This window comes from Caloenas nicobarica, chromosome 18 (assembly GCF_036013445.1).
Source record: "Caloenas nicobarica isolate bCalNic1 chromosome 18, bCalNic1.hap1, whole genome shotgun sequence".
NCBI classification, from domain to species: domain Eukaryota; kingdom Metazoa; phylum Chordata; class Aves; order Columbiformes; family Columbidae; genus Caloenas; species Caloenas nicobarica.
In genome coordinates, this window is record NC_088262.1 from 12,362,417 (window position 1) to 12,376,459 (window position 14,043).

The 14,043-nt window shown below is 48.1% G+C and overlaps 1 protein-coding gene across 1 annotated transcript in view; it reads right to left on the bottom strand.

The window, feature by feature from the left end:
- Positions 1-14,043, bottom strand: part of STX8 (syntaxin 8) — a 101,218-nt gene that overhangs the window by 29,039 nt on the left and 58,136 nt on the right. Inside the window, exon 7 of the mRNA XM_065647932.1 lies at positions 7,632-7,733. Within this exon, the coding sequence (XP_065504004.1) occupies positions 7,632-7,733 (102 nt within the window). The remainder of the gene's footprint in view (positions 1-7,631; positions 7,734-14,043) is intronic.

The following is a 14,043-nucleotide window of genomic DNA, read 5'->3' on the forward strand; positions in this document are numbered from 1 at the left end:
CACGGACAGGAAAAATCCATGTGAGGAACCACGAGCCTGTCCATGAACCGCAGCACAATGGAGGCTCTAGAGCCAACTGAAGAAACACTAATTAGAATGTGAAACTAAATGGTAAACAGGGCAGAAAACAATGCGACTGTCCTGAAGGGAAATCAGATCAAACAGAGCTAATCAGGTTAGCCCGATAATGAATCTTCTAGACAAAGGAAGCATGATGGATCACATCCACACAGACTTCAGCAAAGCATTTGATACAGTGCCATGTGGGAAATTATTAAACGAAAAAGATGGGGATTAGCAGAACTGTAAGGCCCGGAAACTGGTGAAAAGTGAAGCAGCGTTGAAAGAAGGATCAGAATGGATGGAGGTCACCAGCAGAGCTCCTCAAGGAATGGTCAGGAGGCTGATCTTATTAAATATTTTTATTAATGACCTTGGCACAAAAAGTAAGTGTGCTAATGAAATCTGCTGATGACACAAAGTTGGAAAGCAGCATCAGCACAGAGGAAAGCTGGGACAGCACACAGGAAAAAAATGGGTAACTCTGAAAATGAACAGAGGAAGGTTGAAATTCAACGGGATGGAAGAGGAAGCCACGCACTTGGGACAAACAACGGGTTTTGCTACGAGTTGGAAAGAAAATGAACTCGGAAAATGCTCAAGAGTTCAGCTCAAAACAAAACTGACTGAGGCACCAACACGGTGTAATTGAAATACTTCCAGCAGCCAGAGAAGCGCTAAAGCCGGTGGGCAAGGCACCGTGAGAAGGCTCCGGGGACGCTGCGGTCGGTTCTCATGCTTAAAGAAGCAAAAAGTTTAAGTAGGAAGAAGTGTAAAAAAAGGCTTATCAGAAAACAGAGAGATTAATTTAAGATATTAAAATATAAAGATGCTTGTTCAGCCCCACAAAATAAAAGCTGGGAGGGAACACTGAGTGATCCCTTACACACATACATTTGGGGGAGTAAAATTAAAAAGGGGAAAGAACTATTAAAAACACCAGAACAAGAGCTGCACGTGGGCAACATGAAGTATCCCTGAAAAGTCTAGGCTGGAAATAAGTTTATGACCATTGCAGCCTTCCAATAGGAGTAATGGGGGGGAAAAAACAAGCTTGTTCTCAGAAATATCTCTTGAAGGGATCCTATGACCCAGAAGGCTCTTCCCGTCCTTTCCCGCTGAACAGACAGAGCTGACACCCCCCAGACACGCCGTACTCCTCACCTGGAAAAAAAGTCAGAAGGCAACTCCAAGACACCTTTTTTTAAAAAAAACCAGTTTATGACTGTTTAGGTCCATCTTCTTGCATCAGCTGAATCCATTTCAACATCTCAGCACGAACAATTTTAAGCTAAATACTGCAGTTGTGAACATGCGTGAGGAGGAGGAGGAGGGAGATGCCACGAGGTGGCCGAAGGGCACAAAGGCAGCGGGGGAGCGTGGACGCGGCTGCCGGGGACACGCCACCGGCAAAGGCAGCGTCTGGGCACCGCGACTGACCTGGTTTCAGCGTATTTGCTGAATCAGAAAGCACCTCGCGCCATCAGACATCCCATGAGCTCCTCACCTGCTCCTGGGCGGCTTGGAGCTAACGAAGCCACGGAAAAGTGTTTCATGTTATGAGGAAACAAGATGGCATGACAACAAACGAACCAGAACTCAGTTTAGCAACGTGTCAAAATTACTGGACCAGTTTGTTTAAAAGTAGTTCTAGTAACATAATTAACGAAGCCACATTTCCCGCTATGTCCCTGAGCTAATCTGCTTTGAGGTTTCTCTGGTGTCTAATGAGAACTGAGCTCACCCCACCTTCCCCTCCTAAACGGGGCCCTTAATCAGGTCTCTCTAACAAGGACAGATGCCCAAGTAACCTTGTAGTAACTTATCTTTGCGACCTCGATTTACAACTAATTGCAGCTTCGGTTAGCCAGAGGGTCCACAGGTCGGTGGGGGAAGGTGTGAGGAAGAGCACACAGGGCTGCGAACCCACCAGTCCCGGCAGAACGGGAGGAGAACGGCAGGAGAACGGCAGGAGAACGGGAGGAGAACGGGAGGAGAACGGGAGGAGAACGGGAGGAGAACGGGAGGAGAACGGGAGGAGAACGGGAGGAGAACGGAGGCGTTGGCGCATTTAAAACATCAACGATGAGCCCAGTTTAACCAACAGATCCATTGTTCTCCTGCCAGAGTTTCTTTTCAAATCTTTCTCGCAGGGGTAACAGCTCCAAACAAACTTCTCAACATGTAATTGCTTAAAATGGAAGAAACTGAAGGAGGGAAAAAATAATAATAAAAAAATGAGGAAAACAGATAACTTGCCAGGCCAAGAAAACTCATCCTGTAGAAGCACGGACAGGTGAGCGGGAGCCAGCGCGTTGTCAGAGCAGCACTGGGGAGGAACATCGGTGTAACTTCTCCAAGAGTCAGATTGCAGGAAAGGTTGATTTAATGGCACAATACACCAGCTTCTCCACTCCACTGAGAAAAGAAAGCGGATGGGAACTTGCACATCTTAACACACGGCGTATGTCAGAGGAACAAACCTGGGTAACTGCCATCCATAATTTATAAAACAAATTAAATCCACGGCAAAAATCACCATAACTTAGAGCAGAGCGATCGCAGAATCTGGCAGGAAAAGGCCCCAATCTGAATGAATCATTATTTTTCAGAGGAAACCTTATATAATCCAAGCTACTCTGTTTTAAAACTAATGAAACCTTCTGAAAACTCCAGTTCACAGGTTTCAGAGAGCTCTGGGTTTAATTCAGGTATTTTTGCGATTTGCTAAGATTAAAAAAACCTACCTGGTACTAACTGTAAATCCGACCCCAGACTTACAATAAGGCAGTTTACGCCCTGCCGTCAGCATCTCCAAAACGGCCATGGGAAGGCAAAGGGGCGATGAGCATTTTACCTGGGGCCGGAGGAGGGCGATTAGATTGCAATGCCATCTTGTGGAATAGGAGAAAACGAAAGACAGGAATAAAACTGCTCAGCTGCCACTTTGCAATTGTGTATTATTTTACGGGACACAGGTACCGGCCCAGCAGGGTATATTCGGTGGGTGCTTCTCACTTTCCTCTTTTATCTGAAAGGTTAGAGAGAGGTTCGCAGTGATAACTGCAGAGACATGCTCTGCTTCCCCCGCGTTGCCTGGAAGGGGATGGACACGTCTGTCAGAAACACGAGTTTGCTCCTTTTTGCTTGTTTTTAGCCTTCACCATGACAACGTGACGGTTTCTGCGCTGCCACCCCAGGCAACCAGCCCTTCTCCTGGGTGACGGGAGAGCCACCAAGAGTGACCTGGGCAGGATCAGGGCCACGGCGATGCCCGTGTCCCTCCCCCATTCAAGGGGCAGTTTAGCAGGACCTGAAGAACATTTCTGCCTTGGCTTGGCTGCAACCACCTCCGCACGCACCCGATCCATCTCCCAGCTGTGTCCTGTGGTACCAAAACCCCTGCATCTTGTTCAGATGGAAACACTTCAGGATGCTCTTATCACAACCAAAGCCTGGTGTAACCATCCTCCCTGCGGGGAGCTGCCTGCTTATGCCTTTAGGTAAAAAAAAAATACATAATCTGCAAAACTCAAGGATGGGGGGAAAGTTACAAAAACCCACCACAGAGGTAAGTCAAGATGTAGTTTTACCTTCTCTGTGATGAGGCCAACTGCAACCCACGGGCAGGGAGAAAGAACCACGGGCTCTTTGCAGCCTCCTGACTAATACGAAATGCTTGAGCCTGACAATGAACAGAAACAAACCCAACATTTTTGGAAAAATGGGATTTTTTTTCCAGTTGGCATCGGAACAGACGGGATCACAGTTTGGCTATCTCTACCCAGGAAAACCAAAAATATTGAAGGAATCCTGAGCATTGTATCATTAAGGTATTGTGGCATTTGACATATCATCAGGTTGTTCCAGCTCAAGGATTTGTTTGGGGCAAATCTGTTCCCCCCTCAGCATCTGAATTTTAATTACATTTTCAGTTCTTTGCCTATTTTTAAATGCGGCTCTCAAGAGGCCATTCTGAGGGTTAAAGTTTCTAACTAAAAAGTCAGCGAAAAACGGTTAACGAATGTTACTCGGCACAAAAAACAAACCCTGAAGGGATGCAAACTGGGAGAGAGTGGGGACAAACAAACCCAGAAGAACCTGTGGTTAAACTGAAAAGTCAGCATTGTGCATACAGGCATTTCTGCAGCAAATTTTGTAAAAGTAGCCTCACATTTGATTAATGATTTGTGTGTGCATTTTGGTGAAAGCCCAATGCAAATTTCTGACATCTAAGAAAATATATATGTCCTAATATCCCTCCTAAATAACCAGTGTACACTGAAAAGATACAAAACAATGCCAAGCAGCGTGCAAACATTTGCCTGCAGATGACTGACGATTTTCAACAATAACTTCATAAATGCAGCAGATTTGAGCATATCCTGTGATTATTCTTCTGCTGCAATCCCAGGAGTTCCCAGTGACACCAGTTTGGGGCTGCCCAGGGCCACCAAGGGAGCTGGGCTGGGACGGGGCAGCAGCACAGGGTGGGATTGTCAACAGCTCCGGAGTTGGCAAGAGAAATGGCACCGAAAATAAGCTGCAAATGAAACAACCCACCAGAAACAACCTGAAGGTTTCTGCCAGGACTGTGCATGGCCGGAGGAGCAGTCGCTGCAATGCCGCCGCACGAACCGCGCTGGAAACACCCACCAAAGCTTGAAACGATGTTTGCATGAGAGAAAGACGTTGAAATATTGATTAAAGTTGGATTTCATCAGCAAGACTTTGATTCTATTATTATAGTGGCTGCTAACAAAGACACACCCATTAATGCGTTGCATTCTTGCTCGTTAAAGGGTGATTATTCCACCGTTTGCGCCAGGCTGCTCCGCTTGAATCCCCAGCCAGTGGCTCCAGTACAGGCATCATCAGAAAAATAAAAAGACATTATGATTTCAAAAATGAGGCAAAACCACGGAAACAGGCACACGCTGGAACAGCGCGGAGGTTGGGACCAAGTGTCTGCAGCCCAGGGAGGGAAGGGGTGGGAGAGAGGAAGGCGAGAGGAACACTGAGCATTTCGCCTCCCTTTCGATCCAAACAACAGCACTGAAAACAAAGAGTTACTAAAGATTTTATCAATTTAAATGAAATGTTGGAGGGGAGGGGAAAAAAAAGCACTTTTAAAAAATTACCTAGCAGGTGCCAGTTTTCCCACTGCTTGGCTTTGTTCAAGGAATAATTGGAGGGTTTTTCTGGTCTTAATACACGAGTTAACTTCCAGCTCCAAGGATAAGGGTGGAAAAGGGATGGGAGGAATGCCATTAAAGCTTGTGTCTTCCAGCACTATTGTTCCAAAACTCAGGCTTAGGCAGAGTGGAGCAGCGATCTGAGGCAACGCTGTGTTTACACATGCCCAAATTGTTATGCAAACCCAGACGGAGCTCTCGGAGCAGAGGGAACAGGCACCAGGGGCAGCGCTTCTCACTGCCCCCCGCAGAAAAATGTTTTTCAATGTGGAAAGGGTGAGAGAGGTCACCCCAGGAATCCAGCCCAGGATCCTCCCAGCCTTCGCCCTCCATCCTCCTCCTCCTCCTGCAAATTCCCCAGCACTGGCTTCAGAGTTAAAGGGACAGGAGCATCATCCAGCAACATCATCTGGGGGCTGCGTTCGTATTTGGAACCTAAACCGGGGCAGAGATACCCAGGGAAGGGGCAGCTGTCCCGTATGAAACGGGATGCACTGCCTGCCCTGCGTGGGCATTTCGCATCACGCTTCCCTGTATTCGTGCAGAAAATGAAACCACAGAATTAAGAGGAGACTCCAAAGGCACACCGGGGTATTCAGCACCATTCAAGCGCCAGTATTTTGAGATTAAAACCGGCTTGCGTCAACATTAAAGATCTCAAATAAAAAAGTCGGTCATGAACTCTGCAGTCATACCTTTAATTCTACTTGTAGCTGGTATGAGAACAATTGGAGACAAATGTCTCTGACGCGTCAACTTTAACCTCCAGAAGAAGCCACAGATTTTCATCAACCTAGATCAACCAAGCTTTCAAAAAGGTATCACTGCTGGAGAACTAAATAAATCCCTGAAATACATCGTCAGTGCTTGAAAAATGTCTCATTGTCAGTTTAAGCTCGGTCGCTTTTGGTGCTATATCATCAATTATCAGAGTAAAAGCTCCCACCAGCCAGAAACAGGTACGTGACCAAGTCAGCTCTCGACTTTCTCTTTACTAAACTACATAAGCCAAATTTCAATAACTTCTGACTACAAGTCAAATTTCTAGAGAGCATGAATTATTCTTGTTAGCATCTTGAGTCTTCTAGTATGGCAAAAATGAACCACGGACACCAGAACCAGACACGCTACCTCCAGAAGTGTTCCACCACCACCAGCTCCCCAGGGGCTTCATCCCCCAGTCGCTCGTCCCCCCAACACAAGGAAATTTTCTGCCATCACCTGCAGCACCCTCCCACAGTCATAGGATCATAGAATCATTTTGGCTGGAAAACCCCTCAAGATCACCAAGTCCAGCCATAACCCACCCCTGGCACTGCCCCATGTCCTGAGAACCTCATCTCCGTCTGTCCAACCCCTCCAGGGATGGTGACTCCAGCACTGCCCTGGGCAGCCTGTTCCAATGCCCCACAGCCCTTGGGGGAAGAAATTGTTCCCCAGATCCAACCTCAACCTCCCCTGGCGCAACTTGGGGCCGTTTCCTCTGGTCCTGGCGCTTGTTCCTGGGGAGCAGAGCCCGACCCCCCCTGGCTCCAAGCTCCTTTCAGGCAGGTCAGAGATCAGAAGGTCTCCCCTCAGCTCCTGTTCTCCAGCTGAACCCCCAGCTCCCTCAGCCGCTCCCATCACCCTTGTGCTCCAGCCCCTCACCAGCTCCGTTCCCTTCTCTCAGCTCGCTCCAGCACCTCAAGGCCTTTCTTGGCGTGAGGGGCCCAGAACTGCCCCCAGGATTCGCGGTTTGGCCTCCCCAGAGCCCAGCACAGGCCGGTCGCTGCCCTGGGCCTGCTGGCCACACCAGTGCTGGTACAGGGAGGGACAATCACCCCCCAGCTCTTCATCCTATAGAGGAAACCTGCATTCACTCACTTGAGGTGTATAACCTCTCTCTGGCTGTATGGAAAGGGAGACCAGTTTCATGTTACCATCTTGCACGTAGCTTGAGGAGTCAGCAGCGAGGATTTCACGCCTGGCAGCTCTGAACGCCGCCTGGCTGAGCGCACGTTCCTGCAGGACTCCACCAGAACTGCCCCCGCGGCAGCACTCCCCGCCGTGACCAGTTGGTCCGAGCTGGTAGCTACCGAGGTTTTTTAAACTTAATTAACACATACCACTTAATTTCATACAGTTCTGCAATTTCCAACCAGAATATTATGCAATGCTGGAGTCGAAGGGCTTAAGGAAATTAACTGTATCAACACGCAGCACGCACAGCGAGTCAAACCCGCAACATCAGCGGAAGAAGTTTGGAGAGGTTGGGTTTTTCTGACTTTTCAAAGAAGCTGTCCTCGGGGGGAGTGCTTTGCGCACCACCTCTGAGTGCCAAGCTGCTTTCTCATTGTTTAATAACAGGGCAGGATTTGTGCTCAAGCCATTTCCTACCACAGGACGTTGATTTCTTATCCACCATCTTCACATGCCGCGTCTGGTTGCGAAGCTTGTCATCCGTGTTCTCAACCAGGTTCGTGAGGTCGTCGATGATCTCTGGGGAAAGAGAAACACGAGCATTAATCTCCGAGCCCCGCGGCATCGCTGCTCAACAAGCACGCGCCTGCTGGAGGCTCCAAAATGGAAACCAGCTGCATCCTTCTGCCTTCCAGTGTGACAGAGCAGGGATCCACATGCATCAAAAAGGTCCAAATCCTGGGACAAAACTACACAAGAGACTTCAACTTCTGATTCAGTGCACTCCTCCACTGAAAGAGCAGAGGAAAAAAATACAGAAACAGCAGGATCAGTCTAGGTAGCCAGAGAGAATGAGATGATGGCAGCCACACAATACTAGCTAAAGTAAGAGAATTAGTGCACATGCTATAGGAAATCTGAAATTTTACTTCCTGGAACAGAGCATCTCAACATTTGGTCATTACGCAGTCATTAAAACACACTCAGAATCACCATCTCATAAACGCTTTTGAGAGCATTCCGTGCGGTCCCAACCAAGCGACCACGGCGGACACAAATCCGCCCTGGTTCAATTCCGGAGCTGTACGGGTGGCAGTTGTGCTTGCAGCCCAAATGAACCCCTGCGAAAAGGAAAGTGAGTAAAATTTCTTCTACATGTGTTTTTAATGGAAGGGAAGGAACATTTCAAGCCAACCCACCCTCAATCTCGGGCTACTGATGACTTTAATTTGCCAGGGAAATGGGACCAGGTACAAGGCTTATGCCAAGAGCGGTCGTTGGGTTGGGGTTTTTTAACACCTTAAACTGAAAGCCACATTCAGGCACCAGATTTCCTTCTTGCTGACTGTTACGCTCTAATTTTCTCAAAACACGCAGCCAGCGCTTCTTGCTGGGTGTGTGAACACACCGCCTTGGAGTTGCTTTCTGCTCTGCAGGTAGGGAATGGCTTTTGTGTGCATGATAAACCAGGAGGAGGACAGCAACCAAACCCCAATGCTATTGCAAAGCATCTTGCTCTGGTTACACCTGTAGCTCTTCCATCCCTGGTTTAATCGATCTCGTCAGGGGCTGCACTCGCAACCCGCCCGTGCCCGGCACAGCCCAGCACCGCATCTCTGTGCTGCCAACACCCCCAGGCTTAACAGAACACAAGCAAAAGTTAGAGCACACAGTGCTCAGTTAGCAAGTTATACTAATATTCTGTTCATTTTTATGCATCAGAACCCTGCATGCATGTTGGCTGAGGGTTGAAGAACCAAGCCCAACCAACAGGGCAGGGCCCTTATTAATTAACCTTTATTGTTTTGACTGTATTCCTTCAAATGAGAGATTTCCCAAATATCTCTACTAGGAAATGGGATGACACTAAAGAGGGCACTCCTTGCACTTCCAAATCTTCCCTGTGCCCCTAGAAGAAAACCTTGCTCTTGCAAGGTGCTGCCAAGATGTGCTATTAGTTTTTGCAGCTCCCCAGGGACACCTGAACACCTCTGCTGCCCATGGCTTTTGTACCAGCGCTTTTACATTCACTATCCTCCGCAATGCACCTTCCTGCAGCAAAAGATGTTTAGTTGTAACGGTGCTTACGTCCTCAAATCTTTCCAAGTAGCGGGCATAGCTCCAGATACAGAGAGAAAACCAGTCTGATCAGACATACGGATAACAAAAAAAACACAAATAAAAAATAATCTAAGTTCTGAAGACACAAAGGACATTTTCAAAGGCATGTGTAGCACGGAGGTTTTACTTTCCCGGAGAGCTGGGAGATTCAAGCATCATCCTTCTAACATATGCTTTTTAAGCACTCTATCATCTCCAGCGAATCCCTGTGTAAAATGATATCAGCATCTAAGAACTCCTGCACTTAGAAAATACACGTCTTTCTTAAAACATGGACTCCCGATTCACATTCCTCAGCCTAAACCATCGAAGTATTTGCATGAAGGGAGGGCAGAGGGCAAACATCAACTGCTCTGTGAGCACAGCCTCAGCTTTATCCTATAGATCTAGATCCTATAGATCTAAACCATTCACTCTCCCGTGGATAAGCAGCATCTCCCCAACACTGCTCCATTCCAGACAAAAACTCACATATTTGTGTAATTGTTTATAATACTCAAAATTTTCTTCTTCATCCTACACCTAAACACATTTTCCCAAGCGACGGCAGGTATTTTAGTTGAACTGCAAGGTTTGTTCGGCTCATATTTCGGATATTAGTTCTCCTCCCCCTCCCACCCAACGTTCCCACGTCCAACATCTGGAAAGGCAACAACATTTTGGGGAAATTTTATCTGTCTTGCGTGATTCAGCATACAGGAAAACCAGGACAATGCTGCCTGCAATGCAGACGTTCTCATGTTTGCCTCGAAATGCAAAAAAATGTGCCGAAAGTTCCCATCGCTGTCAAGGACAAAGCGATAAGCAAGCTTGGGAAACAAGAGACTTTCCTTTGCCAACACCGACCAGACCCTCCTTGAAAAACATCCTGGTGAACAAGCTGTAACTAAGTAAGAACAAACGCGAGCAGGGGAATGTTCTGTCATCGTTTCGCAGCCCAAGGCAGCGCGATGAGGATCAGTTCTAGAGCCTCCCTCTCCTCTCCCGTCTCCTGGCACAAGCAGGAGCCATTTCTGAACCCCAAAACTGGTCCGTACAGCTTGGGAGAAGCATTTCGCCGTGTCCACATGAAAACTAGCAACGAATTTTTAAGAAAAGCAGAGCTGCTGCCAGAGAAGAGTAACTCCGGGGCTAAGAAAGCCCTGAGAGCAGCAACAATCCTACACCAGCTCCCACGGACCAGCCCTTCTGACACACAACCCACCTGCCAGTCCCCTCGTGCTGGCAACTACGTTTTCTATCCTCTCCTGTTTGCTTGGCTATGCAGTGAGCAAGTTAAAAAAGAAAACCGAAACTTAAAAAAGGTGAAGGACGGTGGCTCCCCGTTGCGAGGCAGCAGAAGGGAAGAGCAGGCTGGCTGCTGGGGGGGACCGGTGACCTTACAAAGGACGTTTCTGTAACGCTGCACTGCGAACCACATTGACACCGCTCACACAAACCGAGCCGAGGTCTGTCTGCGGTGAAGCAGCATCTTGAAGCAGAAGATAAAACCTACCGCACACCCTTGTAGGAAAATCTCAGAAATTTAAACCCAGCTGAAGTGGCAGAAGTTTGAAGGTTGGGGATGAGCTCAGGCAGGGCCTCCTGTACCAGCAGGGACTTCTGCGTGCAAACCGGTGTCACGAGCCCTGCTGGTCCCCGTGCGTGTCCCTTTGCCGGGGTGACAGCCATCAGCCAAACACTGGCAGCCAAACGCCAAGCAGGAGAGCGGAGCGTTCCGACAGGAAGGCAAAGGATGTGTGGGCATCACCATTTTTCCTCACCTCATCCCTGCGGTGATGCAGCAGCAAAACAAAAACCCGTCTCTACCAATCTGGATACTTTTGCAGGTGATCAAGGCTATAAAATTCAGGCCGGAGCCCTCAAAAGGGCAGGGTTTCTTCAGAAGCCTGGTATATATCACATGGCAAAACCAGCAGTGGGCTTTACATATTTGAGATCGAGACATGTACACCTTAAATCGGGACAAAAGTATTGGAAGGGCACAATTTTGTGGACGGAAGCCCGTCTGCTCCTGCCCTTGCTCCTCCGGCTCCGGGAGCTGCGATGGAGCGGGCAGGGGCAGCAGCTCGGGGAACGCGGGGGAATTCCTGGCAGGGGCTTCACAAGCCAAAAAAATACTCAATGAGGAAACAGTGAAGCAAACAGACGACAGAAAAAAATGTAGGTGGATATATTCTGAAATATTTGATTTGTTGTTGTTGTTAAATAACCCACAGCAGCAGTTTTTGATCTCAGGCAATGTGTGTTTTGGAGCAACGCGGAGCAGGCGGGTCAAAGAGGTGAGAGAGGCTGGAAACAGCAGCCGCTGCGGTTCCAGCATCAGTTCTGGCTCCTGCTGCTGGGGAGGAGAGAGGCGTTCACTGGGGACAGCCTGAGCAAAGCGAGGAACAGGTCCTGCTCTTTATTTTCTTAAAAAAAACAAACACCAAACAAATGTTGGGTTTGTTTACTATTTTGCATTAGACTTAAAACATATTTTTGCCCACAAAAACAAATACAAAAATAATTGAATCAGGTCTGAACTTGTCACTGTATCAGCTATTACAGCCAGAAAATTAAGGCTTCTAAGCTGCAGCCGAACCAAAAGCATTGGAAAAAAACGCTCATGAAATTGCTCCATTGGCCACAGCAAGTGGAAGCGCTACCAATGGCACAGTCGGCTTTTAAAGAATCAAAAATCCATTTTATGACGAGCGTGGTGAGAGCCTGGCCCAGGTTGGCCAGAGAGGTGGTGGCTGAACCATCCCTGGAGACATCCCAGGCCAGGCTGGACGGGGCTCTGAGCAACCTGAGCTGGTGCAGATGTCCCTGCTCGTGGCAGGGGGGCACTGGGGGAGCTGGGGAGGGCCCTGCAACCCAAACTGTTCTGTGATTCTATGATCCAGATCAGTACACAATTATTCAGAGATGTGAATTAATCAAATGATACATTAAAGGCAGAGAAAAATTATCTTTATAACATCTCTGAATTAAATATTTGCATTATAAGTCAGAGTATCATCATATTTTGCTGCTGCCGCTTTTTGGGGTCCATCCATGTGCACGTGTGTATTCAGAAGGACTCTGCTAAAAGTGACTATCAGAACGGAAAAACCTTCCCTGAAATTGCAGTGGAACAACAACCTGGTAGCAGCATGGTGTAATTATATATCTCTTTTAAATCACATCTGCTAATAGCTAGAAAAATTTATGCAAAGGACACCAATAGAAGACAGATGATAAAAAATTGAGCAGGAGAAATATGTAATCTTAGGAATTCCTCAGAAGAAAAGCTCATTCTTCATATCCTTTTTCCTTTGAAGATTTTACCATTACAAAGAAAATCAGAAACATCCTGTTTTAATTCCTAAAAACACCGATGCCTTCCCTACAAACCTGGTTCTGGTTCTCTCCAGCCACGGCACGGATAATTTCAGAGCCTCCCTTGAGACGGGAATCCCACCCGTTGAAGCCGTAAGTCATGTCTCCGGGACGGGCCGTACATCACGGGACGGGAAAGCCAACCCTGCGCTGAACCCACACCAGGTGCTGGAGCTGCGTCCAAGTGGATCCTTTTGCTTTTTTCCCCCTATTCCCCCTCAAAACTGCTGCCAGCTTCAGGCATGGCTTTGCTCGCAGTCCCGTTGAGCGGCACAACCTGGAGCCCACAGCTCCTCCATCACATCCACCAGCTGCCTTCCCCATCTTCCCAGCGTCTCTGTTGACATTTCTAACAACCTTCCCGCAGGTCCGAAATGGGGCTTCTCTGGCAGTCCCATCCTCTGTGGCAACTCAGCCATCAAGTCTTTCTACAGCTGGTCCAAAGTTTTCCAAGGGAATGGTTTCTGCTGGAAAACCCTTTGGCAGATGATAAAACCAGCACACCCCAGAGCGCTCTGCATGCCCGGACCTTCCGTGCCTCACCTCCGTGGTGATGCTCTTTATGCTGAAACACACCCCCGAGCAGCATGAAGCGAATGACCAGTTTTCGGCTTGCAAATTAAATTCTCAATTTTAACAACAAAACAAGAAGCCCGCACGTCTCCAGAGAGCAAAAGCCCCTTTTCCAGCCCGTTCAGCCACCACATCCTTCCTCCCTTTCTGCCCCCGGTGCCAGTGCCCCAGCAACACTGAACACCGGAGCCGTCAGCTGCTAGGCCATGAGATCATTCTACAGACACAAAATTAATATTGCATCTTCCTCTGCAGGGACTAAACAGCAGCAAGTTATGCCAGAGTTATGGCACATCCATCAGCACTGCATGTTTTAACCAAAAAAAGCGTAACTTGGGAGATGAGAAGTCACAACATGAAGCGCAGCACACAGACATGGAAGAAATTATCCTACCCAGTGGTTCTGGTTGCTCCTGCTCTCTTCACCACCAACCCAGCCACCAAATCCTGGAGCCCTCCCTGCTGCTTCTCCCGTTGAGGATCTTGGGAGAAAGGAACCCGGTATGTGGACACACAAAGCAGGGAGTGAAAGCCAGGCGGTGGCGGAGCTGGAGAGACGGGACATTTTGAGGAACGACATGGTTTATTTTACAAGAAACCATGGGGGTTTTTTCCTACTCTTTCTCCACTCAAGAGCAGGAAAACGATCTGGTTGCCTTCCCATCCTACAGGTCTCCCCGTTCCCACCCCTGCCCTATGCAGGTGCACCAGCATTCCCAAAGCATGGTATTTTTTATTTAATCATTCTCCTTAACTCACAGAGACCCTATGAAGGATGAACATCTCTCCCCATGATGTAGAACAGGCCAGAGTTCTGCTTTTATACATGACT